At 48.8% G+C, this 26,860-nt stretch overlaps 1 protein-coding gene across 1 annotated transcript in view; it reads right to left on the reverse strand.

Moving 5' to 3' along the window:
• Positions 1-26,713, reverse strand: part of LOC135543292 (BCL-6 corepressor-like) — a 114,073-nt gene extending 87,360 nt beyond the window's left edge. The window contains 6 exon segments of the mRNA XM_064970449.1: positions 2,591-2,777; positions 8,093-9,061; positions 9,064-10,648; positions 11,005-11,789; positions 13,037-13,119; positions 25,996-26,713. Coding sequence (XP_064826521.1) covers positions 2,591-2,777; positions 8,093-9,061; positions 9,064-10,648; positions 11,005-11,789; positions 13,037-13,039 — 3,529 coding nt within the window. The 5' untranslated portion in view covers positions 13,040-13,119; positions 25,996-26,713.
• Positions 26,714-26,860: the final 147 nt, after the last annotated feature.

The following is a 26,860-nucleotide window of genomic DNA, read 5'->3' on the forward strand; positions in this document are numbered from 1 at the left end:
CCCAGAACCACAAGGGGGACCTAGTGAATGACCTGCAGAGAGCTGGGACCAAAGTAACAAAGCCTACCATCAGTAACACACTACGCCGCCAGGGACTCAAATCCTGCAGTGCCAGACGTGTCCCCCTGCTTAAGCCAGTACATGTCCAGGCCCGTATGAAGTTTGCTAGAGTAAAAAAACTCAACTCGTCGTGTTTGGAGGACAAAGAATGCTGAGTTGCATCCAAAGAGCACCATACCTACTGTGAAGCATGGGGGTGGAAACATCATGCTTTGGGGCTGTTTTTCTGCAAAGGGACAAGGACGACTGATCCGTGTAAAGGAAAGAATGAATGGGGCCTTGTATCGTGAGATTTTGAGTGAAAACCTCCTTCCATCAGCAAGGGCATTGAAGATGAAACGTGACTGGGTCTTTCAGCATGACAATGATCCCAAACACACTGCCCGGGCAACGAAAGAGTGGCTTCGTAAGAAGCATTTCAAGGTCCTGGAGAAGCCGAGCCAGTCTCCAGATCTCAACCACATAGAAAATCTTTGGAGGGAGTTGAAAGTCCGTGTTGCCCAGCAACAGCCCCAAAACATCACTGCTCTAGAGGAGATCTGCATGGAGGAATGGGCCAAAATTCCAGCAACAGTGTGTGAAAACCTTGTGAAGACTTACAGAAAAGTAAGTCTTGCCAAAAAAGGGTATATAACAAAGTATTGAGATAAACTTTTATTATTGACCAAATACTTATTTTCCACCATAATTTGCAAATAAATTCATAAAAAATCCAACAATGTGATTTTCTGGATTTTTTCCCCTCATTTTGTCTGTCATAGTTGAAGTGTATCTATGATGAAAATTACAGGCCTCTCATATTTTTAAGTGGGAGAACTTGCACAACTGGTGGCTGACTAAATACTTTTTTGCCCCACTGTATATGCCCTGCACTATGCCATAACAGCTATATGACCTGCACTATGCCATAACAGCTATATGACCTGCACTATGCCATAACAGCTATATGTCCTGCACTATGTCATAACAGCTATATGATCTGCACTATGTCATAACCATAACAGCTATATGTCTATATGACTTGCACTATGTCATAACAGCTATATGATCTGCACTATGTCATAACAGCTATATGATCTGCACTATGCCATAACAGCTATATGACCTGCACTATGCCATAACAGCTATATGACCTGCACTATGTCATAACAGCTATATGACCTGCACTATGCCATAACAGCTATATGTCCTGCACTATGCCATAACAGCTATATGACCTGCACTATGCCATAACAGCTATATGACCTGCACTATGCCATAACAGCTATATGACCTGCACTATGTCATAACAGCTATATGATCTGCACTATGCCATAACAGCTATATGACCTGCACTATGCCATAACAACTATATGACTTGCACTATGTCATAACAGCTATATGATCTGCACTATGTCATAACAGCTATATGATCTGCACTATGCCATAACAGCTATATGACCTGCACTATGCCATAACAGCTATATGACCTGCACTATGTCATAACAGCTATATGACCTGCACTATGTCATAACAGCTATATGATCTGCACTATGCCATAACAGCTATATGACCTGCACTATGTCATAACAGCTATATGACTATGTCATGCAGCTATATGTCATAACAGCTATATGATCTGCACTATGTCATAACAGCTATATGACCTGCACTATGTCATAACAGCTATATGATCTGCACTATGTCATAACAGCTATATGACCTGCACTATGCCATAACAGCTATATGACCTGCACTATGTCATAACAGCTATATGACCTGCACTATGCCATAACAGCTATATGACCTGCACTATGCCATAACAGCTATATGACCTGCACTATGCCATAACAGCTATATGACCTGCACTATGCCATAACAGCTATATGACCTGCACTATGCCATAACAGCTATATGCCCTGCACTATGTCATAACAGCTATATGACCTGCACTATGTCATAACAGCTATATGACCTGCACTATGTCATAACAGCTATATGCCCTGCGCTATGTCATAACAGCTATATGACGTGCAATATTCCGTAAGAGCTATAACACACAGCGTGTTGAAATATCTTCCCCTAATATAGACTCCAAATTCCTCTCCCGCGCATTCGAATGGTGTGGCTTCATATGCAAAGCAGCTCCTGTTATGGAGGAAGGACAGGGAAGGGTTAAATATGAAGGCTGTTTTGTTACAATAGAGAGAGAAAAACCCCTCCGTCAGCCCTCATGAGGAAGGGAGAGAGAGGGGGAGGCTAGGCAGGTCGGGCGGATGTGTTTACCGCCCCGTATCCGCTGGTTACGAGCTGCTGCACCGTGGTACAGCTCTGGGGCTGTCCCTAGGCAGGGAGGAAGTACGCAGCAGCTCTTTGAGGTGGGTAGGAGTGTGTGTGTGTGTGTGTGTGTGTGTGTGTGTGTGTGTGTGTGTGTGTGTGTGTGTGTGTGTGTGTGTGTGTGTGTGTGTGTGTGTGTGTGTGTGTGTGTGTGTGTGTGTGTGTGTGTGTGTGTGTGTGTGTGTGTGTGTGGAGCGCTCCGGGTTCCTCTTACCATCCTTCTCAGCCTCGTCTGTGAGGGCTGAGGCCCCTGGCCCCGTTCTGGCTGGGCCTTGGCAGCGCGCCCTGTCCTCTCCTCCATCTCCCTCTCTCCGCTCGCGCTGGCTGTCTGCCAAGTACACCGCCGCCCCTCCTCCCTCCTTCTCCTTCAGTTCCAGCTCAGAGAAGCGCAGCATAGCACGCTACAGACGCACACACACACACACACACACACACACACACACACACACACACACACACACACACACACAGTCATGAGACCGACACTGCGCTGCTCTCTTTTTCTTTCTCTCTCTCTCTCTCTCTCTCTGCACGAGGCCTCTTTCCCTGCTCCTCTACTAAGGGTCTGAATCCCCAAAGGCCAAAGTGACTTCCTTCTTCCTTCCCTTATTTCCTCCCTTTAGTTATGGTCTCCTTTCCGTCATCTGCACTGACGTGGATGCAAGGGCTGACAGGGTGAACGCCAGCCTCTGGAGAGCTGTTTGGTATGTAGCCTAACCTTCACCTGTCAACTTGTTGTGAGATCAGATTAGTGCAGATTGAGGAAGGAGAGGGGACAAAGAAAGGAAGCCATTTTAGACTCTCTGTTGACTCTCTCTGGTTCATGCTTTACAGTGAGGTCACCTCAACAACAGCTAACAACATTGACATCAATAAAACAGTTATGGTCTGGTAACAGAACTCCATGCCCCTTGTCCACTTTTACTCCTGACTGGCTGTCTAACAGAAACACACAAAAACAACGACAGAAAAGCCTGATTCTTCTACTACGCTCCTGAAACCGCAAAAACCAAAATGAAAATAATAATTTGTCAAATTTTGGAATAAGAAGTGTAAATGAACTGACCTCACAGTAAGCAGCAGGTTGACTTAATTTACTGTCCTCTTGTGTTAAGCCTTCCATCTAAGTAATTGAATTAAACGGGTGCTCAATATTTTTGGCCAGTCATTTCAGTCATACAACTGTCATTTCAGTGATATAGAAAACAACTGACATTCATTGATATTAAAACCCATCTTATTAACATCACACAGTTATGCATATGAATTGATTTAATAAACAAGTTAGAGTAGCAAGGTAAACAGAGGTGTGAATTAAGCAATAAGGCCCACGCTGGTGTGGTATATGGTCAATATACCACGGCTAAGGGCTGTTCTTAGGCACGACGCAACACAGAGTGCCTGGATACAGCCCTTAACCGTGGTATATTGGCCATAAACCACAAACCCCCAAGGTGCCTAATTGCTATTATAAACTGGTTACCAATGTAATTAGAGCAGTAAAAATACATGTTTTGCCATACCCGTGGTATACGGCTGTCAGCCAATCAGCATTCAGGGCTCAAACCACCCAATTTATTTTAGCCTATAGATCAAATTCAATACAACAGGGTTTCTGGCAGCCAAATGACAATCTAGAAAGACATGAACACTGGAGCACACAATCTTGGGCGTCATAGAAACCTCCCTGTTGTGCTCCCATATAAAAAACATGAATTCAGTGGTAAATCAATGACCAGGCAGCAGAGGCTGAGCCTGGGGAATAGGGCTGGGGAATAAGGCTGGGAATAAGACTGGCGTTGGGGAATGAGGCTGGGGAATAAGGCTGGGGTTGGGGAATGAGGCTGGGGAATAAAGCTGGGGTTGGGGAATGAGGCTGGGGAATAAGGCTGGGAATAAGACTGGCGTTAGGGAATGAGGCTGGGGAATAAGGCTGGGGTTGGGGAATGAGGCTGGGGAATAAGGCTGGGGTTGGGGAATGAGGCTGGGGAATAAGGCTGGGAATAAATAAGACTAAGGCTGGGGTTGGGGAATAGGGAATGAGGCTGGGGAATAAGACTGGCGTTGGGGAATGAGGCTGGGGAATAAGGCTGGGGTTGGGGAATGAGGCTGGGGAATAAAGCTGGGGTTGGGGAATGAGGCTGGGGAATAAGGCTGGGAATAAGACTGGCGTTAGGGAATGAGGCTGGGGAATAAGGCTGGGGTTGGGGAATGAGGCTGAATAAGGCTGGGAATAAGGCTGGGAATAAGGCTGGGGAATAAGACTGGCGTTGGGGAATGAGGCTGGGGAATAAGGCTGGGGTTGGGGAATGAGGCTGGGGAATAAAGCTGGGGTTGGGGAATGAGGCTGGGGAATAAGGCTGGGAATAAGACTGGCGTTAGGGAATGAGGCTGGGGAATAAGGCTGGGGTTGGGGAATGAGGCTGGGGAATAAGGCTGGGGTTGGGGAATGAGGCTGGGGAATAAGGCTGGGAATAAGACTGGCGTTAGGGAATGAGGCTGGGGAATAAGGCTGGGGTTGGGGAATGAGGCTGGGGAATAAGGCTGGGGTTGGGGAATGTGGCTGGGGAATAAGGCTGGGAATAAGGCTGGGGTTGGGGAATGAGGCTGGGGAATAAGACTGGGGTTGGGGAATGAGGCTGGGGAATAAGGCTGGGGTTGGGGAATGAGGCTGGGGTTGGGGAATGGGGCTGGGGAATAAGGCTGGGGGATAGGGCTGGGGTTGGGGAATGAGGCGGGGGAATGAGGCTGGGGAATAAGGATGGGGTTGGGGAATGAGGCCGGGGAATAAGGCTGGGGTTGGGGAATGAGGCTGGGGAATAAGGCTGGGGAATAGGGCTGGGGTTGGGGAATGAGGCTGGGGTTGTAGAATGAGGCTGGGGAATAAGGCTGGGGTTGGGGAATGAGGCTGGGGAATAAGCATGGGGTTGGGGAATGAGGCTGGGGAATAAGACTGGGGTTGGGAAATGAGGCTGGGGAATAAGGCTGGGGTTGGGGAATGAGGCTGGGGAATAAGACTGGGGTTGGGAAATGAGACTGGGGAATAAGGCTGGGGTTGGGGAATGAGGCTGGGGAATAAGACTGGGGTTGGGAAATGAGGCTGGGGAATAAGGCTGGGGTTGGGGAATGAGGCTGGGGAATAAGAATAAGGGGTTAGGGAATGAGGCTGGGGAATAAGGCTGGGGTTGGGGAATGAGGATGGGGAATAAGGCTGGGGTTGGGGAATGAGGCTGGGGAATAAGGCTGGAATAAGGTTGGGGAATGAGGCTGGGGAATAAGGCTGGGGTTGTGGAATGAGGCTGGGGAATAAGGCTGGTGTTGGGGAATGAGCCTGGGGAATGGGGAATGGGGTTGGGGAATGAGGCTGGGGAATAGGGCTGGGGTTGGGGAATGAGGCGGGGGAATGAGGCTGGGGAATAAGGCTGGGGTTGGGGAATGAGGCTGGGGAATAAGGCTGGGGTTGGGGAATGAGGCTGGGGAATAAGGCTGGGGAATAGGGCTGGGGTTGGGGAATGAGGCTGGGGTTGTAGAATGAGGCTGGGGAATAAGGCTGGGGTTGGGGAATGAGGCTGGGGAATAAGGCATGGGGTTGGGGAATGAGGCTGGGGAATAAGGCTGGTGTTGGGGAATGAGCCTGGGGAATAAGGCTGGGGTTGGGGAATGAGGCTGGGGAATAAGGCTGGGGTTGTGGAATGAGACTGGGGAATAAGGCTGGGGTTGGGGAATGAGGCTGGGGAATAAGACTGGGGTTGGGAAATGAGGCTGGGGAATAAGGCTGGGGTTGGGGAATGAGGCTGAGGAATAAGAATGGGGTTGGGGAATGAGGCTGGGGAATAAGGCTGGGGTTGGGGAATGAGGATGGGGAATAAGGCTGGGGTTGTGGAATGAGGCTGGGGAATAAGGCTGGGGTTGGGGAATGAGGCTGGGGAATAAGGCTGGGGTTGGGGAATGAGGCTGGGGAATAAGGCTGGTGTTGGGGAATTGGGGAATAAGATGGGGTTGGGGAATAAGGCTGGGGAATAAGGCTGGGGCTGTGGAAAATGAGGCTGGGGAATAGGGCTGGGGTTGGGGAATGGGGTTGGGGAATAAGGCTGGGGTTGGGGAATGAGGCTGGGGAATAACGCTGGGGAAAAAGGCTGGGGAATAGGGCTGGGGTTGGGGAATGGGGTTGGTTAATAGGGCTGGGGTTGGGGAATGGGGTTGGGGAATAAGGCTGGGGAATAAGGCTGGGGAATAGGGTTGGGGAATAAGGCTGGGGAATAGGGTTGGGGAATAAGGCTGGGGAATAGGGTTGGGGAAAAAGGCTGGGGAATAGGGTTGGGGAATAAGGCTGGGGAATAGGGCTGGGGAAAAAGGCTGGGGAATAGGGTTGGGGAATAGGGCTGGGGTTGGGGAATGGGGTTGGGGAATAGGGCTGGGGTTGGGGAATGGGGTTGGGGAATAGGGCTGGGGAATAAGGCTGGGGAATAGGGTTGGGGAATAAGGCTGGGGAATAGGGTTGGGGAATAAGGCTGGGGAATAGGGTTGGGGAATAAGGCTGGGGAATAGGGCTGGGGAAAAAGGCTGGGGAATAGGGTTGGGGAATAGGGCTGGGCTTGGGGAATGGGGTTGGGGAATAGGGCTGGGGAATAAGGCTGGGGAATAGGGCTGGGGAAAAAGGCTGGGGAAAAAGGCTGGGGAATAGGGCTGGGGAAAAAGGCTGGGGAATAGGGCTGGGGTTGGAGCAAGAGCCGCTCTCGTTGCAGGGCTGTGTTGAGTCGGTTTAGCGGAGGTTGGGCTGCTAGCGGGCGCTAATCTCCACTGTCGGAGAAGGACAGGGAATTGGCCAGGATTCCACTAGAGCAGAGCTGAGAGAGCCAGGCTGTCTCTGCACCCCAGCGTTCAGCCAACAAAGCTAGGAGGAGGATGGGGGAGAGGGGGAGGGGAGGTTATCAGAGCATAATTTGAGGACAGAGGAGCCTTTTGGGGACTGGGAGAAGGGAGGGGGCTGGCTGCTCTACCTCTATCCCTCCCCTCCTTCACTAACATCTATCCCCCCATCCCCAGGCCTCACCTGCAGGTTAACAATAGCCCGGGGCTGTAAGAGCCTGACAGGCTGCCATGCACACACACACACACACACACATACACAGCCAGCAGCTTAGCTTCTGCCTGGCTGAGCAGCGCGGGAACACACACACACACATGCGCAGCGTGTTGTGTTCACTCGCTCTCTCTGCGAAGTACAACACCACCACAGTGGAGGGCAGCTCCATGGGCTCATAGCGTGGGCGGGGGTGAGGAGGCAGGAGGATTGCAGGAAGGGAGGGAGGGAGGGAGATAGAGGGGAGGTAAGGCAACGGCCAACAGTAATTATACTGGAGCTTGTGGAGACGGGGCTTGGCAGGGCAGGGGGGCTGATACAGAGCAGAGAGCTTCGTACTTCCAACTCCACTGCTCTCTATAGACCCCCATCTCCTTTAGATCTGCCCAGTGAAACCTGACTGGCTGAAATCTTAGAAAGACCCATCCTATCAGTCTTCCTTCCTTGTGGTCCAAACTGCTAAAACACCAGATGAAAGTCATCATCAAATCCCAAATCTTGATTTTCAATCAGGTGTGTTTTTCCTGGGTTGGAACAAATGCCAACACATACTGCTTCGCTGTAGGAACCAGGAAAGGAGATGATTTTAAATACTTTAAAAGGGTTAGGTATGTATGTGTTCTGGGAGATTACCTGCAGTGCCCGCTGCTCTCTGCTCAGCTTGCTGGAGTCGGCGTACAGCTCGGTGGTGACACACTTGATGCGGTCACCAACGTAGCCAGAGGAGTTAGCAATGCGCTTGGCCAGGCTGGACCTCCTGGCCCTGGGGCAGCCTTGGTCATCGTACTCCTCACCCTCGTGGGACTCTGTGTCCGTGTGCATGTCCTTGTCCAGGTCCGAGTAATGGTCCATGGTTCTTTCATTCCTAAACCCAGATTCGTTCAAGGTGCATTCCCCAGGAGAGTGGTCTGCGGAGGTGCGGTCCTCGCAAGAGCGGACCCTACATGTAAGATCCACACGTGTACGGTCCCAAGAGCTGCGGTCCTTAAAAGTACACTCCTCATGCGTATGGTCCCAGAAACTGCGGTCCCCAGAACTACGGTCCACAGAGGTGGGGTCCTCAAAAGTACAGTCCCTGCTCTTAAGGCCCTCTAAAGATTGGTCTCTACGGTCCCAAGAGGTGCGGTCTCCAGAAGTCCTTGCGCAGCGAAGGGTCTGCTCCTCTGGCAGGTCAGAGATGGGGCTGCTTTCTGCAGGGCTGGGGCTGTCCTCCCCATGTCTAGGGAAAGGGCAGGGGGAGAGGGAGGGGGGCTCAGGACGGAGGGAGGAAGGGTGGAAGCCCAGCCACAGCTGGCTGCGTTGCTGCTGGTCTGCCTGCCTGTTGGCCTGGCCTGGCCTGAGTTCAACAGCCTGGCCGGTACGGAGCATGTGCTGGAGCTCTGCCTCTCTCCCCTCGTTTCTCCCAATACTCCCACTACCCACAGGTTTGGAAGGGTCTCCTCTCTTAGCGCATGGAGAGACAGCTTTGGTCAGGGGAGAGTCGCTGTCCCCATCGTCTTGGATTAAGTCGATACAGACTATCTCCTCTCTAGCTCCCGTCAGGGGCTTGTGGTTGAGGCTCTTTGAGCCCAGGCCTGTGGACCTGTCGGTCTCTCTGTCCCCCTGCGGGTGTGTTTAGTGTCTGGGACCTGGGTCTTGTAGGCCGGGGCAGAGCCCTCGTGGTGCTGCCAAATCTTCTCCTTGGGCCTGGACCTGAGCTCCTGCAGGCGCTCGCTGGTCTTGAGGTCCAGGCTTGTGTGGGGGGAGGACATGAGGGGGTGGACCATCTCCTGGGAGTCATGGAAGGTCAGGTAGTCCCCGTGGCTGGGGGGGATGCCGTACGGGAGGCCGTGCTTGGGGGGCAGGCGGGGTGGGTACAGGCTACTGCTGCCTAGCAGAACAGGGTGGGGGTACAGTGGGCCTTTGCCTGGCATGGACATGTGGGGCAGGGACATGCTCTCCTGGACCGAGTAGGGCAGGTATCTGTTAGCGTAAGCTAGGCTAGGGGGCAGATAGCCGTCACTCTGAGGGAGGTAGAGGTGGCTGGGGGGGTGGCCGGACGGATGGCTGTTGTCTAAGTGGGGCGGCTGCTGGGGTTTGAAGGGCATCTCCTGAGCCTCTGGTTTCTTCAGGGGTTTCCCAGAAGAGGGATGGCTGCCCACTCTGTTGGAAGAAGGGGCTGTCTCAGAGTAGTTGGGGGAGGATCTTGGCCAATCACCGTTGACCTTGGGAGAGGGGGAGGCAGAGGACGGTCGGCTCCCAGAAGGGGCTAGCACAGCTGGGGCATGGCTGGGGGCGACAGCCCCATCGATCTCACCTATCCTGGGACAGGAAGAGCTTCGCTGCTGCGGTGAAGACAAGTTCTCCAGGTTTTTATGTTTGATGACGGAGGGGTCTTTGTTGTGGTTGGCGTCTGAGCTGGAGCTGTCGTAGACCGGGGTCGGGCTGGGCACCACCCAGGAGGAGCGTAAAGTGCTAATGATCTCAGGCCTCTCAGAGGTTTTGGAGGAAGCCCCTGACGGGGAGAGGGTCTCTTTGAGGAGCTCCCGACTGGGGGGTAAGCCGTATCGAGCCGCGGGCGAGTAGCCCAGCTTAGCCAAGGCCTCTAGTTTTGGGGGGAATCCGTTGGGGGAGCCTTCCAACTCCAGGATTTTGGCTGACAGATCCAGAGGCTTGTCCGCAGGGTCTTTGGCAGAAGCCTGTAGTACTGCTGGTCTATCAGAGGACAAAGTCTTTAAAGGGGACTGGCTCCGCTTCCTTTCCCCATTCCTCTCCACATTCCTGTGCTCTGAGCTGCTGCCCTGCTCTTTGGCTTTGTGGGTGTTGCTGCCGGACCGCACCGGGGAGTGGTGCTCAGAGGCCATGCTGCTCATGTAGAAAGGATGGGACACCGACGGGGAGGAAGAGGTGGTGGTGGTGGAGGAGCAGGGGGGGCTTCTGAACAGTGACTTCTGGATGTCCAAAGTGCTGTTGTCTATGAGAGCAGAGGGGGGAGGGACTAAGGTCTGGGGAGGGTGGGGGGCTGTGCGGGGGGACTGCATTATAAGTGCTTGGGTGGAGTCCACTGGTAGGCTGCTGCTAATGCCAGTCCCAGCACTACTACTGCTACTACTGGTAATACTGCTACTGTTGTGAATGCTGCTGCTACCAGAGCTCTTACTAGAGGAAGTCCGGCTGAGCTTACTACTGCTGCTGTTGTTGTTGTGCTGCCTGTCACTATGGGACTGGGGCTGCCTGTCTCTACTGTGTGACTGGTGATGGGGTTGGGACTGGGACTGCCTGTCACTATGGGACTGGGGTTGGGACTGGGGCTGCCTGTCACTATGTGACTGGTGATGGGGTTGGGACTGGGGCTGCCTGTCACTATGTGACTGGTGATGGGGTTGGTGATGGGGTTGGGGGGCTGCCTGTCACTATGTGACTGGTGATGGGGTTGGGACTGGGGCTGCCTGTCACTATGTGACTGGTGATGGGGTTGGGACTGGGGCTGCCTGTCACTATGTGACTGGTGATGGGGTTGGGACTGGGGCTGCCTGTCACTATGTGACTGGTGATGAGGTTGGGACTGGGGCTGCCTGTCACTATGTGACTGGTGATGGGGTTGGGACTGCTGGTGGGCCTGGTGCTGCTGGTGAAGCTGGGAACCGTAGGGGGAGGCCTCGTGGTGGCTCCGGGGCCCCAGGCCCTGCATCGGGGAGAGGGTGTTGGGGACCACCGTGGCCATGGGGATCCTCATAGGAGGGGCCAGGGGGGAGGAGATGGGAGCCGGGGGGTACGGGGGCATGTAGAAGAGGCGCTCTGCCCCAGCAGCGCTACCCCCCGCCCCTCCACACAGGGACTGGTAGGCCAGGTGCTGGGGCAGGTAGGGTGAGGGCTGGGACAGGAACGAGGCCTTGTACATGTTGAGGGCTGCGTATTTGGAGGAGTCCAGGAAGGGGTACAGTCCGGGGTCCGCGTACGGGTTTACTGCCCAGGGAAGTCGCAGGAAGCCGTTGTTGCCGTTGAGGCCCAGCTCAGAGGGTTTATCTCCAGGCCCCACACGCCGCTCCATTCCCAGGCCCTCCCCTCCTCCACCAGGCCTCTGCAACCCAGGGGGAGAGCTCTTATACAGACCCACGTAACCGTTACCAGGCTTCCTGCCGTCCAAGGTCAACCCTTCGGGTTTGTAGACTAGGTCGTAGCCCAGGGGCAAGGAGGAGACCCCCTCCCTGGCTTTTTCGGAGGCGGACAAGGTGCGGATGCCCGGGTAGACCATCCCTCCGTGGACGCGGAGGCTCTCCCTCATCAGGCTGCTACGGTCCATGCCCAGGGCAGCTAGCGGGTTCATTCTGCAAGCAGCACTCGCATCCACCTGCAACAAGACAACACACAACGCCAAAGAGAGGGATGAGAGACTGAGCCTTATAGCACTAAAGGGATGATATTCTCATTTATACATGTTTATGGTTTCTCAGCATACTGTGGAGTCCTGTTAGACAAGCTCTTGTGATATTACATTAGAGAATATTAAAGTGAATAAACTCACTTTTGGAAATATAATAAGTTGAATTTCCCCTCAATAAAAACAGATCCACTATCAATGTTTAAAGCTGTAGTAAGACCCTCTTAAACAGTTAACACAAATCAAGAGACCACTAGCCGGAGACGTGGGTATATTTTGTAGAATTTCCATTAGAGGCACATTAGTAATACATCTCCATTAATCAAGCATGGGGGGATTCATTTAACAGAGAGCTCCATTTTAAAATGCCCTGTCTCCATACTGTAACCACAACACTTAAGAACACGTCTCCGGACCCACTCTACAACAAGGGAAAGTCAAGGTCATTGGAGAGACGCCACACAAGCAGCAGAATATGGAGCCTTGCTTTGCAAATGGCACCTTATTCCCTATTTAGAGCACTACTCTGGTCAAAAGTAGCGCACTACATAGGGAATAGGGTGCCATTGGATTGAATCCTTGCTCTATCTGGCTCTTGAAAGAGGGAAGCGCTAGCTGCAGCTGATTCCTAACAGGTGAAGAGAAGCCTTTGAGGCAGCCAGGCAAACGACATGTATCAGTCTGATCCATCATCACTAGCAGGGGGATTCATGTCTACCTGGATTGCTGATGTACGGCTACAGTAGACCAGCCCTCTGTTCTACTTCCACAGCCCAAACCATACCTGGGTTCAAACAGTATTGGTTTTTATTCAAATACTTCAGCTGCACTTGATTGAGCCTGCCTGGTGCAATGGCACCAATGAAATTGTCCCAAAAGTGCACATTTTCACCCAACTCATACTGCAAGGCTCAATCAAACACTCAAAGTATTTTGCCTGCCATAGAGCGAGTCCATGACAGAGTAGAGTACTGATGCCAGGAAGTGGATTAATTGAGTTTCCTGCCTGCCCACGGTACGATACGGGGGCGGCTGTTTGATTCATCTCCTATTGGATCAACTGCAGGACCCATTTAGAAATGATAGCAGGCAGCCCAGTGGAGGAGTAGCTACACCACCGTAATCCTACATCCAAATGAAAACCAAAGCCCTTGTGGAGGGCTCTTCCAGGTCTGCCATTCACTACATTACAGAGAGGGCTTCATATCGTAGCTTACCATGCTTTGTGTGATGTGGTGGTTCCTGGATGGTTAGATCCACATGGGTAGTCTGCCTCCCACCATCCCTCACTGGTACAATCCTGTCAAGACAAAAACAGAACAACTGTGTGTTGCCATCAATCAATCAATCAAATTTATAAAGCCCTTTTTACATCAGCAGACGTCACAAAATGCTTATACAGAAACCCAGCCTAAAACCCCAAAGAGCAAGCAATGCAGAAAAGCAGTGGCTAGGAAAAAGTGCTTAGAAAGGCAGGAACCTAGAGAGCGCGCGACAAAGAGCGCAAGACTGAATCAAAACAGCAGGTGACAAGGTAGCAGGTCGGGTGAACTGGTCAGGGTTCCTCTTAGAAAGAAAATATCGGAACTAAGACGACAAATAATTGATGTTGGCACAAGATGGAGGGAGTTGAAGCATAACTAACTAAATGATGCTGGTATGCGTATTGTTAAGAAAATAAAATCTTTGAACAAAAAAAGAAACCCAGCCTGAAACCGGGAGAGAGGAGGAAACCGGGAGAGAGGAAGAAACCGGGAGAGAGGAAGAAACCGGGAAAGAGGAGGAAACCGAAAGAGAGGAGGAAACCGAGAGAGAGGAAGAAACAGAGGGGAGGAAACCGAGAGAGAGGAGGAAACCGAAAGAGAGGAGGAAATCGAGGGAGAGGAAGAAACCGAGAGAGGAAAAAAACGAGAGAGGAGGAAACCGAGAGAGAGGAGGAAACCGAGAGAGAGGAAGAAACCGAGAGAGAGGAGGAAACCGAGAGAGAGGAGGAAACCGAGAGAGAGGAGGAAACCGAGAGAGAGGAGGAAACTGAGAGAGAGGAGGAAACCGAGAGAGAGGAGGAAACTGAGAGAGAGGAGGAAACCGAGAGAGAGGAGGAAACCGAGAGAGAGGAGGAAACTGAGAGAGAGGAGGAAACCGAGAGAGAGGAGGAAACTGAGAGAGAGAGGAGGAAACAGAGAGAGAGGAAGAAACCGAGAGAGAGGAGGAAACTGAGAGAGGAGGAAACCGAGAGAGAGGAAGAAACAGAGGGGAGGAAACCGAGAGAGAGGAGGAAACCGAAAGAGAGGAGGAAATCGAGGGAGAGGAAGAAACCGAGAGAGAGGAGGAAACCGAGAGAGAGGAGGAAACCGAGAGAGAGGAGGAAACCGAGAGAGAGGAGGAAACTGAGAGAGAGAGGAGGAAACAGAGAGAGAGGAAGAAACCGAGAGAGAGGAGGAAACTGAGAGAGGAGGAAACAGAGAGAGAGGAGGAAACCGAGAGAGAGGAGGAAACCGAGAGAGAGGAGGAAACCGAGAGAGAGGAGGAAACCGAGAGAGAGGAGGAAACTGAGAGAGAGGAGGAAACCGAGAGAGAGGAGGAAACTGAGAGAGAGGAGGAAACCGAGAGAGAGGAGGAAACTGAGAGAGAGGAGGAAACCGAGAGAGAGGAGGAAACTGAGAGAGAGGAGGAAAGAGAGAAGAGAGGAGGAGAAACGAGAGAGGAGAGAGAGGAAACTGAGAGAGGAGGAAACCGAGAGAGAGGAAGAAACAGAGAGAGGAGGAAACCGAGAGAGAGGAGGAAACCGAAGAGAGGAGGAAATGAGAGAGGAGAGGAAGAAAGAAACCGAGAGAGAGGAAAACGAGAGAGGAGGAAACCGAGAGAGAGGAGGAAACCGAGAGAGAGGAGGAAACCGAGAGAGAGGAGAAACCGAGAGAGAGAGAGGAGGAAACCGAGAGAGAGGAGGAAACCGAAGAGAGGAGGAGAGAGAGAGGAGGAAACTGAGAGAGAGGAGGAAACAGAGGAGAGAGAGGAGGAAACTGAGAGAGAGAGGAGGAAACAGAGAGAGAGGAAGAAACCGAGAGAGAGGAGGAAACTGAGAGAGGAGGAAACCGAGAGAGGAGGAAACCGAGAGAGAGGAAGAAACCGAGAGAGAGGAAGAAACTGAGAGAGAAGAGAAAACAAGGAGAGAGGAGGAAACTGAGAGAGGAGGAAACCGAGAGAGAGGAAGAAACTGAGAGAGGTGGAAACAGAGAGATTAGGAAACTGAGAGAGAACGAAACCGAGAGAGAGGAGGAAACCGAGAGTGAGGAGGAAACCGAGAAAGGAGGAAACCGAGAGAGAGGAAGAAACCGAGAGAGAGGAGGAAACCGAGAGAGAGGAGGAAACCGAAAGAGAGGAGGAAACTGAGAGAGGAGAAAACCGAGAGAGAGGAGGAAACCGAAAGAGAGGAGGAAACCGAGAGAGGAGAAAACCGAGAGAAGAGAAAACCAAGAGAGAGAAAGAAACAGAGGAGGAAACCGAGAGAGAGGAGGAAACCGAAAGAGAGGAGGAAACCGAGAGAGGAGAAAACCGAGAGAAGAGAAAACCAAGAGAGAGAAAGAAACAGAGGAGGAAACCGAGAGAGAGGAGGAAACCAAAAGAGAGGAGGAAACCGAAAGACAGGAGGAAACCAAGAGAGAGAGGAAGAAACAGAGAGAGAGAGGAAGAAACCGAGAGAGAGGAAGAAACCGAAAGAGAGGATGAAACCGAGAGAGAGGAGGAAACCGAGAGAGAGGAGGAAACCGAGAGAGAGGAGGAAACCGAGAGAGAGGAAGAAACCGAGAGAGAGGAAGAAACCGAAAGAGAGGAAGAAACCGAGAGAGAGGAAGAAACCGAGAGAGAGGAAGAAACCGAAAGAGAGGAGGAAACCGAGAGAGAGGATGAAACCGAGAGAGAGGAGGAAATCGAGAGAGAGGAAGAAACCGCAGGTCCAGGAAAAGGTAGCACATCCGGTGAACAGATCAGGGTTTCATTGCCACGGGCAGAATTTCTTGGACTAATCAAATCTTGGCAAATGTAATGCATCTATGGTATAGCAATTTGATATTTCCGTTTGGGATCACGGAGCCAGAGCAATGATGACAAATGCCTCCTCTCAGCTCGTCTCCTAGGCAGAACATAACTCATAATCCAACGGCCCCAGTGGCTGTCATCTGTCACAGGGAAATGTTTCAGCGCTCACAGCGCTCTGACAAAGATGCAATCACATTGCTGTCTCACCTGGGCTTTCCAGCCACACAGCTTGCTGCCTCACCTGGGCTTTCTAGCCACACAGCTTGCTGCCTTACCTGGGCTTTCCAGCCACACAGCTTGGCTGCGACATAAAAAGGAGGGGGCCTTGGGCAGGAGATGACATACACAAACACACACCAGACGCATGCCACACACATACACACACAGTCACCCGCCATTGATGGGTTTACAGACGTGGGATTTCAATAATGCAGGTCTGCCCTTATCTCCAGCCATTGAAGGAGGGGGGAGAGGGGGGAGAGAGTGGCCATTTTCATCCATCAAACTGTCCCCACCTCACGCTTCCTCCATGCTCCCCTCTGGCTCGCTGCTTTCGTCATTTGCATAGCAACATTGCAGCTACGAAGCAACATTACCATTGCCAAGCAACCTGAACAAAGAAATGGGGCAAAAATAACGTGTCGAGGGGACTACCAACGTTTTAGATGTATGCAAATTCCCACCTGTAGATTGGGGACAAATTCTGGTGGAATAAAAGTCTCCTTAGAAAGTTCCAGTTCATCACTTCAGGTGACAATCAACAAAGTAAAGGATGGAAGTATGTGCACAACCTAGATACTGCAGTAGCAATACACACACAGAGTACCAGTCAACAGCAATACACACACAGAGTACCAGTCAGTAGCAATACACACACAGAGTACCAGTCAGTAGCAATACACACACAGAGTACCAGTCAACAGCAATACACACACAGAGTACCAGTCAGTAGCAATACACACACAGAGTACCAGTCAACAGCAATACACACACAGAGTACCAGTCAGTAGCAATACACACACAGAGTACCAGTCAACAGCAATACACACACAGAGTACCAGTCAGTAGCAATACACACACAGAGTACCAGTCAGTAGCAATACACACACAGAGTACCAGTCAGTAGCAATACACACACAGAGTACCAGTCAGTAGCAATACACACACAGAGTACCAGTCAACAGCAATACACACACAGAGTACCAGTCAGGAGCAATACACACACAGAGTACCAGTCAGTAGCAATACACACACAGAGTACCAGTCAGTAGCAATACACACACAGAGTACCAGTCAACAGCAATACACACAGAGTACCAGTCAGTAGCAATACACACACAGAGTACCAGTCAACAGCAATACACACACAGAGTACCAGTCAGTAGCAATACACACACAGAGTACCAGTCAGTAGCAATACACACACAGAGTACCAGTCAACAGCAATACACACACAGAGTACCAGTCAGTAGCAATACACACACAGAGTACCAGTCAACAGCAATACACACACAGAGTACCAGTCAACAGCAATACACACACAGAGTACCAGTCAGTAGCAATACACACACAGAGTACCAGTCAACAGCAATACACACACAGAGTACCAGTCAGTAGCAATACACACAGAGAGTACCAGTCAACAGCAATACACACACAGAGTACCAGTCAACAGCAATACACACACAGAGTACCAGTCAACAGCAATACACACACAGAGTACCAGTCAACAGCAATACACACACAGAGTACCAGTCAACAGCAATACACACACAGAGTACCAGTCAGTAGCAATACACACACAGAGTACCAGTCAGTAGCAATACACACACAGAGTACCAGTCAACAGCAATACACACACAGAGTACCAGTCAGTAGCAATACACACACAGAGTACCAGTCAGTAGCAATACACACACAGAGTACCAGTCAACAGCAATACACACACAGAGTACCAGTCAGTAGCAATACACACACAGAGTACCAGTCAGTAGCAATACACACACAGAGTACCAGTCAACAGCAATACACACACAGAGTACCAGTCAGTAGCAATACACACACAGAGTACCAGTCAGTAGCAATACACACACAGAGTACCAGTCAACAGCAATACACACACAGAGTACCAGTCAGTAGCAATACACACACAGAGTACCAGTCACAGCAATACACACACAGAGTACCAGTCAGTAGCAATACACACACAGAGTACCAGTCAACAGCAATACACACACAGAGTACCAGTCAGTAGCAATACACACACAGAGTACCAGTCAGTAGCAATACACACACAGAGTACCAGTCAACAGCAATACACACACAGAGTACCAGTCAGTAGCAATACACACACAGAGTACCAGTCAACAGCAATACACACACAGAGTACCAGTCAACAGCAATACACACACAGAGTACCAGTCAGTAGCAATACACACACAGAGTACCAGTCAGTAGCAATACACACAGAGAGTACCAGTCAACAGCAATACACACACAGAGTACCAGTCAACAGCAATACACCCCCAGAGTACCAGTCAACAGCAATACACACACAGAGTACCAGTCAACAGCAATACACACACAGAGTACCAGTCAACAGCAATACACACACAGAGTACCAGTCAGTAGCAATACACACACAGAGTACCAGTCAGTAGCAATACACACACAGAGTACCAGTCAACAGCAATACACACACAGAGTACCAGTCAGTAGCAATACACACACAGAGTACCAGTCAGTAGCAATACACACACAGAGTACCAGTCAACAGCAATACACACACAGAGTACCAGTCAGTAGCAATACACACACAGAGTACCAGTCAGTAGCAATACACACACAGAGTACCAGTCAACAGCAATACACACACAGAGTACCAGTCAGTAGCAATACACACACAGAGTACCAGTCAGTAGCAATACACACACAGAGTACCAGTCAACAGCAATACACACACAGAGTACCAGTCAGTAGCAATACACACACAGAGTACCAGTCAACAGCAATACACACACAGAGTACCAGTCAACAGCAATACATACACAGAGTACCAGTCAGTAGCAATACACACACAGAGTACCAGTCAGTAGCAATACACACACAGAGTACCAGTCAGTAGCAATACACACACAGAGTACCAGTCAGTAGCAATACACACACAGAGTACCAGTCAGTAGCAATACACACACAGAGTACCAGTCAGTAGCAATACACACACAGAGTACCAGTCAACAGCAATACACACACAGAGTACCAGTCAACAGCAATACACACACAGAGTAACAGTCAACAGCAATACACACACAGAGTACCAGTCAACAGCAATACACACACGGAGTACCAGTCAACAGCAATACACACACAGAGTACCAGCCAACAGCAATACACACACAGAGTACCAGTCAGTAGCACTATATGTGAATGCCATTTTGCAGATGCTTTCATTCAAAGCGACTTTAAAAAAAATGTATTTAACCTTTAACTAGTCAGTTAAGAACAAATTCTTATTTACAATGGACGGCCTACCCTGGACAACGCTGGGCCAATTGTGCGCCGTCCTATGGGACTCCCAATCACGGCCCATACTCGACCAATTGAGCTACAGAGGCCCATGCTCGACCAACTGGGCTACAGAGGCCCATGCTCGACCAACTGAGCTACAGAGGCCCATGCTCGACCAACTGAGCTACAGAGGCCCATGCTCGACCAACTGAGCTACAGAGGCCCATGCTCGACCAACTGAGCTACAGAGGCCCATGCTCGTCCAACTGAGCTACAGAGGACCATGCTCGATCAACTGAGCTACAGAGGACCATGCTGAACCAACTGAGCTACAGAGGACCATGCTGAACCAACTGAGCTACACAGGACCATGCTGGACCAACGGAGCTACAGAGGACTATGCTCGACCAACTGAGCTACAGAGGACCATGCTCGACCAACTGAGCTACAGAGGACCATGCTCGTCCAACTGAGCTACAGAGGACCATGCTGGACCAACTGAGCTACAGAGGACCATGCTGGACCAACTGAGCTACAGAGGAACATAGAAGACGAATACCTGTCTTTTGAACAAAATACATTATAATGTAGTGTAATAACAGTCCTATTAGCCATTAGCACATTCATCAAATTGATACACTCTGGACCTCAGATCACACACAATGTAGGACCATGCCTGGCCAATTCCAATGGTCTCACTTCACTCCTACAACCAAATCCCTCACCTATTCCCTATAGACATCACATTCACTGCAACCATTAAATCATTTCCAGTTCTGCTCAAGGAGGAGTCTATAGAGAGTGGAACAACAGTTCAGTCACGTTCTCCACATTCATTCTCCACGCCCTCCATGACCCTAGCATTCAGTCAGCCGACAGGGAGGAGGAGAGGGCGGGAGGGAGTGGAGAGATAAACCCATTTCGTACACCCCTCCCCCTTGCCCAGGATAAACAAACTCCACTCTCTATCAACGGCATGTGCTGTTGAATAGGCAGAAGGAGACTTATTGCTTATTTCTAGAGCGAAAACAGTGTTTTATTGTTTATTGCACTGAATCACAGAACTGCTTTCCATAGGCTACGGAGAAAACCTATTCGTCAGACCAGGGGTGTCATGTTCACCAAAAATCTGAGGGGGAACAAAGTACATGAGGATGGCTGGGGGGGGTGGTCCGGAGGGGGACTAGCCCGTGTCTATAAATTGGTTAATTCTACATTTTTCAAACACCTAGAATTAATCATATGTAAAAAATATTTTTATTTTTATTTTTTACACACACACACACACACACACACACACACACACACACACACACACACACACACTACCAGTCAAAAGTTTGGACACCTACTCATTCAAGGGATTCTTTATTTTTTACTATTTTCTACATTGTAAAATAATAGTGAACACATCAAAACTATTAAATAACACATATGGAATCATGTAGTAAACAAAAAAGGGTTAAACAAATCAAAATGTATTTTAGATTCTTTAAAGTAAGCCAATCTGTCATGATGACAGCTTTGCATTCTCTCAACCAGCTTGACGAGGTAGTCACCTGGAATGCATTTCAATTAATAGGTATGCCTTATTAAAAGTTCATTTGTGGAATTAATTTCCTACTTAATGCATTGGAACCAATCAGTTGTGTTGTGACAAGGTAGGGGTGGTATACAGAAGATAGACCTATTTGGTAAAAGAGCAAGTCCATATTATGGCAAGAACAGCTCAAATAAGCAAAGAGAAATGACAGTCCATCGTTACTTTAAGGCATGAAGGTCAGTCAATGCAGAAAATGTCAAGAACCTAGAACGTTTATTCAAGTGCAGTCGCAAAAATCATCAAGCGTTATGATGTGACTGGCTCTCATAAGAACCGCTAGAGGAAAGAAAGACGCAGAGTTACCTCTGCTGCAGAGGATAAGTTCATTAGAGTTACCAGCCTCAGAAATTGCCACCCCAAAAAATGTTTCACAGAGTTCAAGTAACAGACATCTCAACAGCAACTGTTCAGAGGAGATTGCGTGAATCAGGACTTCATGGTCAAATTGCTGCAAAGAAACCACTACTAAAGGACACCAATAAGAAGAGACTTGCTTGGGCAAAGAAACATGAGCAATGGACATTAGACCAGTGGAAATCTGTCCTTTGGTCTGGAGTCCAAATTTGAGATTTTTGGTTCCAACCGCCGTGTCTTTGTGAGACACAGAGTAGGTGAATAGATTCTCTCTGCATTTGTAGTTCCCACCGTGAAGCATGGAGGAGGAGGTGACCAGATGACCTGGCCTCCACAATCACCCAACCTCAAAACAATTGAGATGATTTGGGATGAGTTGGACTGCAGAGTGATGTGTGTGTGTGTGTGTGTGTGTGTGTGTGTGTGTGTGTGTGTGTGTGTGTGTGTGTGTGTGTGTGTGTGTGTGTGTGTGTGTGTGTGTGTGTGTGTGTGTGTGTGTGTGTGTGTGTGTGTGTGTGTGTGTGTGTGTGTGCATATCTAACCATACCTCTTGAACTGTCTTACTGGTGTTTTTTACAGAAAATTAAGCGGGCCCTATTATTGGTGTGACACAAATGGCCAGAAATGAGCTCATGTTTTTTTTTATCCAGTTAAAATGCAAAGTGCCAGCTGAGCCATTTGTTGTTTTGGCCTTGCTTCCCTTTATCTTTCACATTTGGAGTCCCTCCCCCTATCTCTAATTTGGCTCCAACACTCATGACGCTTGGATGCCCTAGCAGCGCCCCAGACAAAGCAGCCTGTAGTCTGGTTTTGTTTCGTGCGACTCGCCCCAGCAGCAGTCTGCCTGTGCTCCTTAACCGCAGATATTTGATAAGCCTGTTACGAAACAACTCCCCCCCCCCTTCCTCACACAGAACTCTCTCGTGCAATGTCGTCACACAGAACAGAGGTCTCTCGAGCAATGTTCTTTCGTGAAGAGGTTCGCAGCCAAGGGAATTGTCCCACTCACCGCAAAGTGAGACAAGCAATTCGTCATTAAACTGTCATTTGTCCCTCTGTCTACATTCATTTACATTTCAATAGAACACTTATATGTGTGACATTGGCCAATGCACACATTTGTGTGATTGTCTAGGCATACTGCATTATGGCAAAACAATATTATAATATTTATTTACATAACCATTAACATAATTGAATTCATTAATAAAATTACTAAATAAAATGGATTAGTTGTATTCCGATTGATTAATCATTTTCAGGGAAACGGGCGTGTCCAGACTTCAGATTACAACCATGGATGCGTTGGGCGCGCCATTATTCGAACGGATAAAACCTTGCTGGTCAGAAAAACAAGTCCCCGTATGCGCAATCATTTAATGGTCGTGTTATTTCGTTTCCTGTAGGCAATTCAATGTGAAACCAAACCATTGCGCTCTCCCTCACTCCTTCTGGAGGTTGACGGCTTTGTTTGTTGGTGCATAAAACCAATCCAAAATAATACGGCCCTAAGCCTATCCAAAAAGTAGTTCAAAGGGTTTTACTTAATTTTACAGTTTGTATTGTTTTTTATTGCATCAGGGGATCAGCCTACACAGACACGTTTTGACAATGACAGTGTCAGGATTTAGGAAACAAGGCAACACCCCTGGCGGCGGGCATGGTGGTGGTTTTTCGCCTAACAAATTCATCAATAATGTAGACATGTAGGCTAGACTTTATCCAACGACCTAGGATATGTGTAGGTTATAGACCTAGTATAAGACGAGCACCCAACAGATATCATGCGACCTGTACGACATGCCGTCTAATTGCACCGTTTATATTACAGAATCATAAACGTGTCATTCAAAGCACGGCGTGACAAATTCACAAAATCAATGGGTGGCGAGCAGAAACAGCCAGCCAAACACCACTGAGGTGTCCCTCACTTGACCTAAAACTTGGCTGCTCCAATTCGACGGGACCCGGGTTCCATTTAAATAAAATATGTGCCCCTGGTGCAAGGTACCTCGGGGCTGTTATCCTTTCTACTTAGGTGCATTCTGGCTGCTGGTGAGAACGTCGCGTAAAGAAAACAATGTGTGGGCGTCAGGAGGCGTCCTTTTACGAGAGAGCGCAGAGAACCGTGCACACAGAGCTCCTGCTGCGGCACAAAGGCGCTCTGAAGCGGAGAGAAGAGCTCTCCTGTTTCCGGACCGCAGTCCCAGGGGAGACTCGCCTTGTAGAGGAAAAGCTTCAATCAAACTGTGACATCTCCAGCGGGAGTCAACTAAGCAATTCTCTCTACAGCTCACTGCAGTGCCGTGGGTTTATTTTCCTTCACACTGATTGTGTCAAACTCGGGAAAATAGCGGACCTATATCCTATTAATAAATTCGGCATATGTTAAAAGTAGCCTATAGGCCTACTGTCAGAGAAAGGCCTCATTTAGGCCTACATGACAACAACCAGCTAATATTGTGACAGCAGAAAAAGCTTGACAACTGTGAGTCAATCACGCTTATCGTTGATGCCTTATTACTCTTCCCATTGTTCAAAAGAAAAAGCCTAAATAAATGTTTATCTGACGCCGAATGTTCTCGGCGGTTGGCCAACGACTTACTATTTCCATATCACATTTCAAGGTGGTGGATGAAGGACAAAAATATGCTCAAAACCACCGTCTCTCTGGACACGACTCGTCTGTCTGCCTGCGTTGAGTGCACAAAGGCTCCAGCAGACCGAGATGGCTGCGCTAAAAATAAACAACCCGGGTTGACAGAATGGGGGGCGTAGGCCTTCACCAAATAAATGCAGAATGCGAGTAGGGAGGTCTCTTCTCAGATAAATCATTTTAAAAGTATGATTTTGACAATACCAATTGGTTAGGCAAGCTGTTTAATCTGTTCTTGTGTCCTGAAATCTGTTATTTGAACATAACGGGTCTACAGGTACTTGCGTAACTGTTGTAATGGATGTCTTTCAAGACGTATCCAAGTTGTAGGCCTAATTGTTCGTATGTGACAGCATTCATTAGATTCGACTGTCATAGGAAATATGCCTGGATAGTTGTCAACAGCATGATAGTCTTCATTTATGCCAAATGCAAACAACAATGCGGGTAAAATGCGCTCTCATAGCCCCCATACCAAGTTGGTTAAATTGAAATATAAACAAAAAACATTCCTAGTTTTGAAATGCAATCAGTTTGAAATTGGTTCTTCAGTAGGCCTATAAATGACAATATTTTGTGAATAAGCCTACTAAACCAACCCCGCGGTTTTAATGCCACATTCAGCTTTCAGTTAGGCTACCAAGTATTCGGGATTCATTTATGGTACCAAAGTAGGAAACAGGAAACAAGGAATACAAGTAGGAACCAACAAATTCCAGATAACGTTAGTGAAATAAACAGCCTAGGTCTGTATTCTTTTCCTATGAGCCTAAAGCGCAGTAAGTTGCTTCTCCACTGTGTTCACTCTGTTCTTGGAGTAAAAGTTTAAAAACAAAAATTGAGTCGTTTTTATGAGTCCAAAAACACTGCACTCCGTTGTTGCGTCTGCGCTTGCTTGTGTCTAGTACTGTATATGCAACGGGTCGAATTCCGTAGCGCTGCCTGTGACCAGAGTCATTTCCCGTCCCCGGGGCGAGGACTTCAGTTCGGACTCGTTTAAGTTAAGGCGACAGAACACGTCAAGTTGCCAACATGCCAAGAGTATATAGTGTACAAGAAAATACCTTGCATCGTCCAATGTGGGACAAAAGCCTTAGACACGTTTACTTAGGCTTACATTATCCCGCAGGACATCTACACCCGTCTCAATGCGCTCGATCACCAAGCCCGTTATAACAATTCATTTAAAGCCTGATTGCCGCATTCTATCCATGAAGTCGTTCATGAATGGAAAACCATACAGCCCACCACATCATCATACACTCGCTGAAATGCGCAGTGAAATTACACAGATGACCTCCACAAGCGTTTATCTGCAAAGTCGTTCCACAAGGTATATGGGATGGTGTCAAAAATGGGCGAGGCACTAAATTAAGACTGAATCTTATATATATATATATATATATATATATATATAGAAAAACGCCTATAAGCCGATTCCCACAGAGACTCAACTAATTTGTTTATGCCAGGCCATTCATTTGAAACATGAGAATTAGATTAGCCTACATCGAAATCACACACGCGCTACACGCTATTTTTTTATTTTACATTTTCCATTAAATTTAGCTGACTGGCTGAAAAAAAGGTTAGCTGGAAACTCCCGTGACAACGTTGGATCTCTCATTATGACTTACTAAGAGTTTGGATGAACGATAAAACATGTAGGCTTAATCAACACATTTCCGTTACCAAACCATCCAATATTACCCCATTTTAGGCTACAATCTGTCTATAGAAACGGGTGTAGGCGAGACTAGTTTATACAAAGCCTATGTGAAACATGAATTCTACTAGGTTAACACATATCTCTCAGTACACCAAAACATTGGCAAGCAACTAAATATTCCACTTAAATACGCAGTTCTTTGTAGAAGCCCTTATCTGATGGCCAAGTCTCCATATAGTCCGAGCGACGCCGAACAAGATCGAGTCTTCAGACTGGAGCAAGACAGAAAAGCAAACTAAACATGGAAAGGAAAACCAAGGCACAAACGTTCACAAAAATTATCTTAACCTACCTGATAGAAATTCCAGAATAATTTCTCTAAATTCTATTGTTCTTGGCCAAAACGCAAAATGTCCAGTTGGAACTTTTTGGCCGTGTTCTCTAGGCTCCACGAGTCAGTCAAAACGACCCAACGAGAGTTCGTGCGTCGGGGGTTAATATCACCTTTGTAATTTAACTTTACAGCAAATAGGGGTGACAATGTTGTGCTTGTTAAATGACATGTAGGTAAAATTGGACTACGAAAACATCCTTAGTCTTTATACATTTCCAGTTGGTAAAAATCCGGGAATGACGAGTCGGCGACAATGAACGAACAGATCCACGGAGTCGCAGTGATCCGCTACGTTTCTGCTCCCAGTAAATATATCCATTAGTAAAAAGACACCAAGTGAATCGTTGTCGTAAATGTTTCAAGGAGCACAGGTGGCAACAACGGTCGTAGGTCTCAATAAACAATAAACTAATTCTGTCTGGTTATGCATTGCAACGCCATGTTGAGCTCGCCATACAGCACACACGCCACCTCAAAAATATGGCGAGAATTTCCGTTTTCAACAAATAAAGAATGCTAACAGTGCCCATTGTCTTCAGTGAGAGGCTAGGGTGTTTCTGTCAATGTTCCCATTAGTTTTTTATTTCGTCCTAGTTTTACTGTTCCGTTTTCTTCCGTATGGCACCATTCAGAGCACTCACAACTACCGCCTCCAGACGTACAGCGGAGAATGAGTGCCTGCGCCTCGGTTCCAGTCGCAGACTCTACCCAGAAGGCCAATCGGGGAACCGCAATTACCATAAACCTCCAGCACGCTCCGCTCCACCAGCGCTCTCCACAGCGAAAACAAAGGGAGGGAGGAGGGAGAGCGAAGGGGAACGCC

The sequence above is a fragment of the Oncorhynchus masou genome, chromosome 7 (genome assembly GCF_036934945.1).
Source record: "Oncorhynchus masou masou isolate Uvic2021 chromosome 7, UVic_Omas_1.1, whole genome shotgun sequence".
Classification (NCBI taxonomy): domain Eukaryota; kingdom Metazoa; phylum Chordata; class Actinopteri; order Salmoniformes; family Salmonidae; genus Oncorhynchus; species Oncorhynchus masou.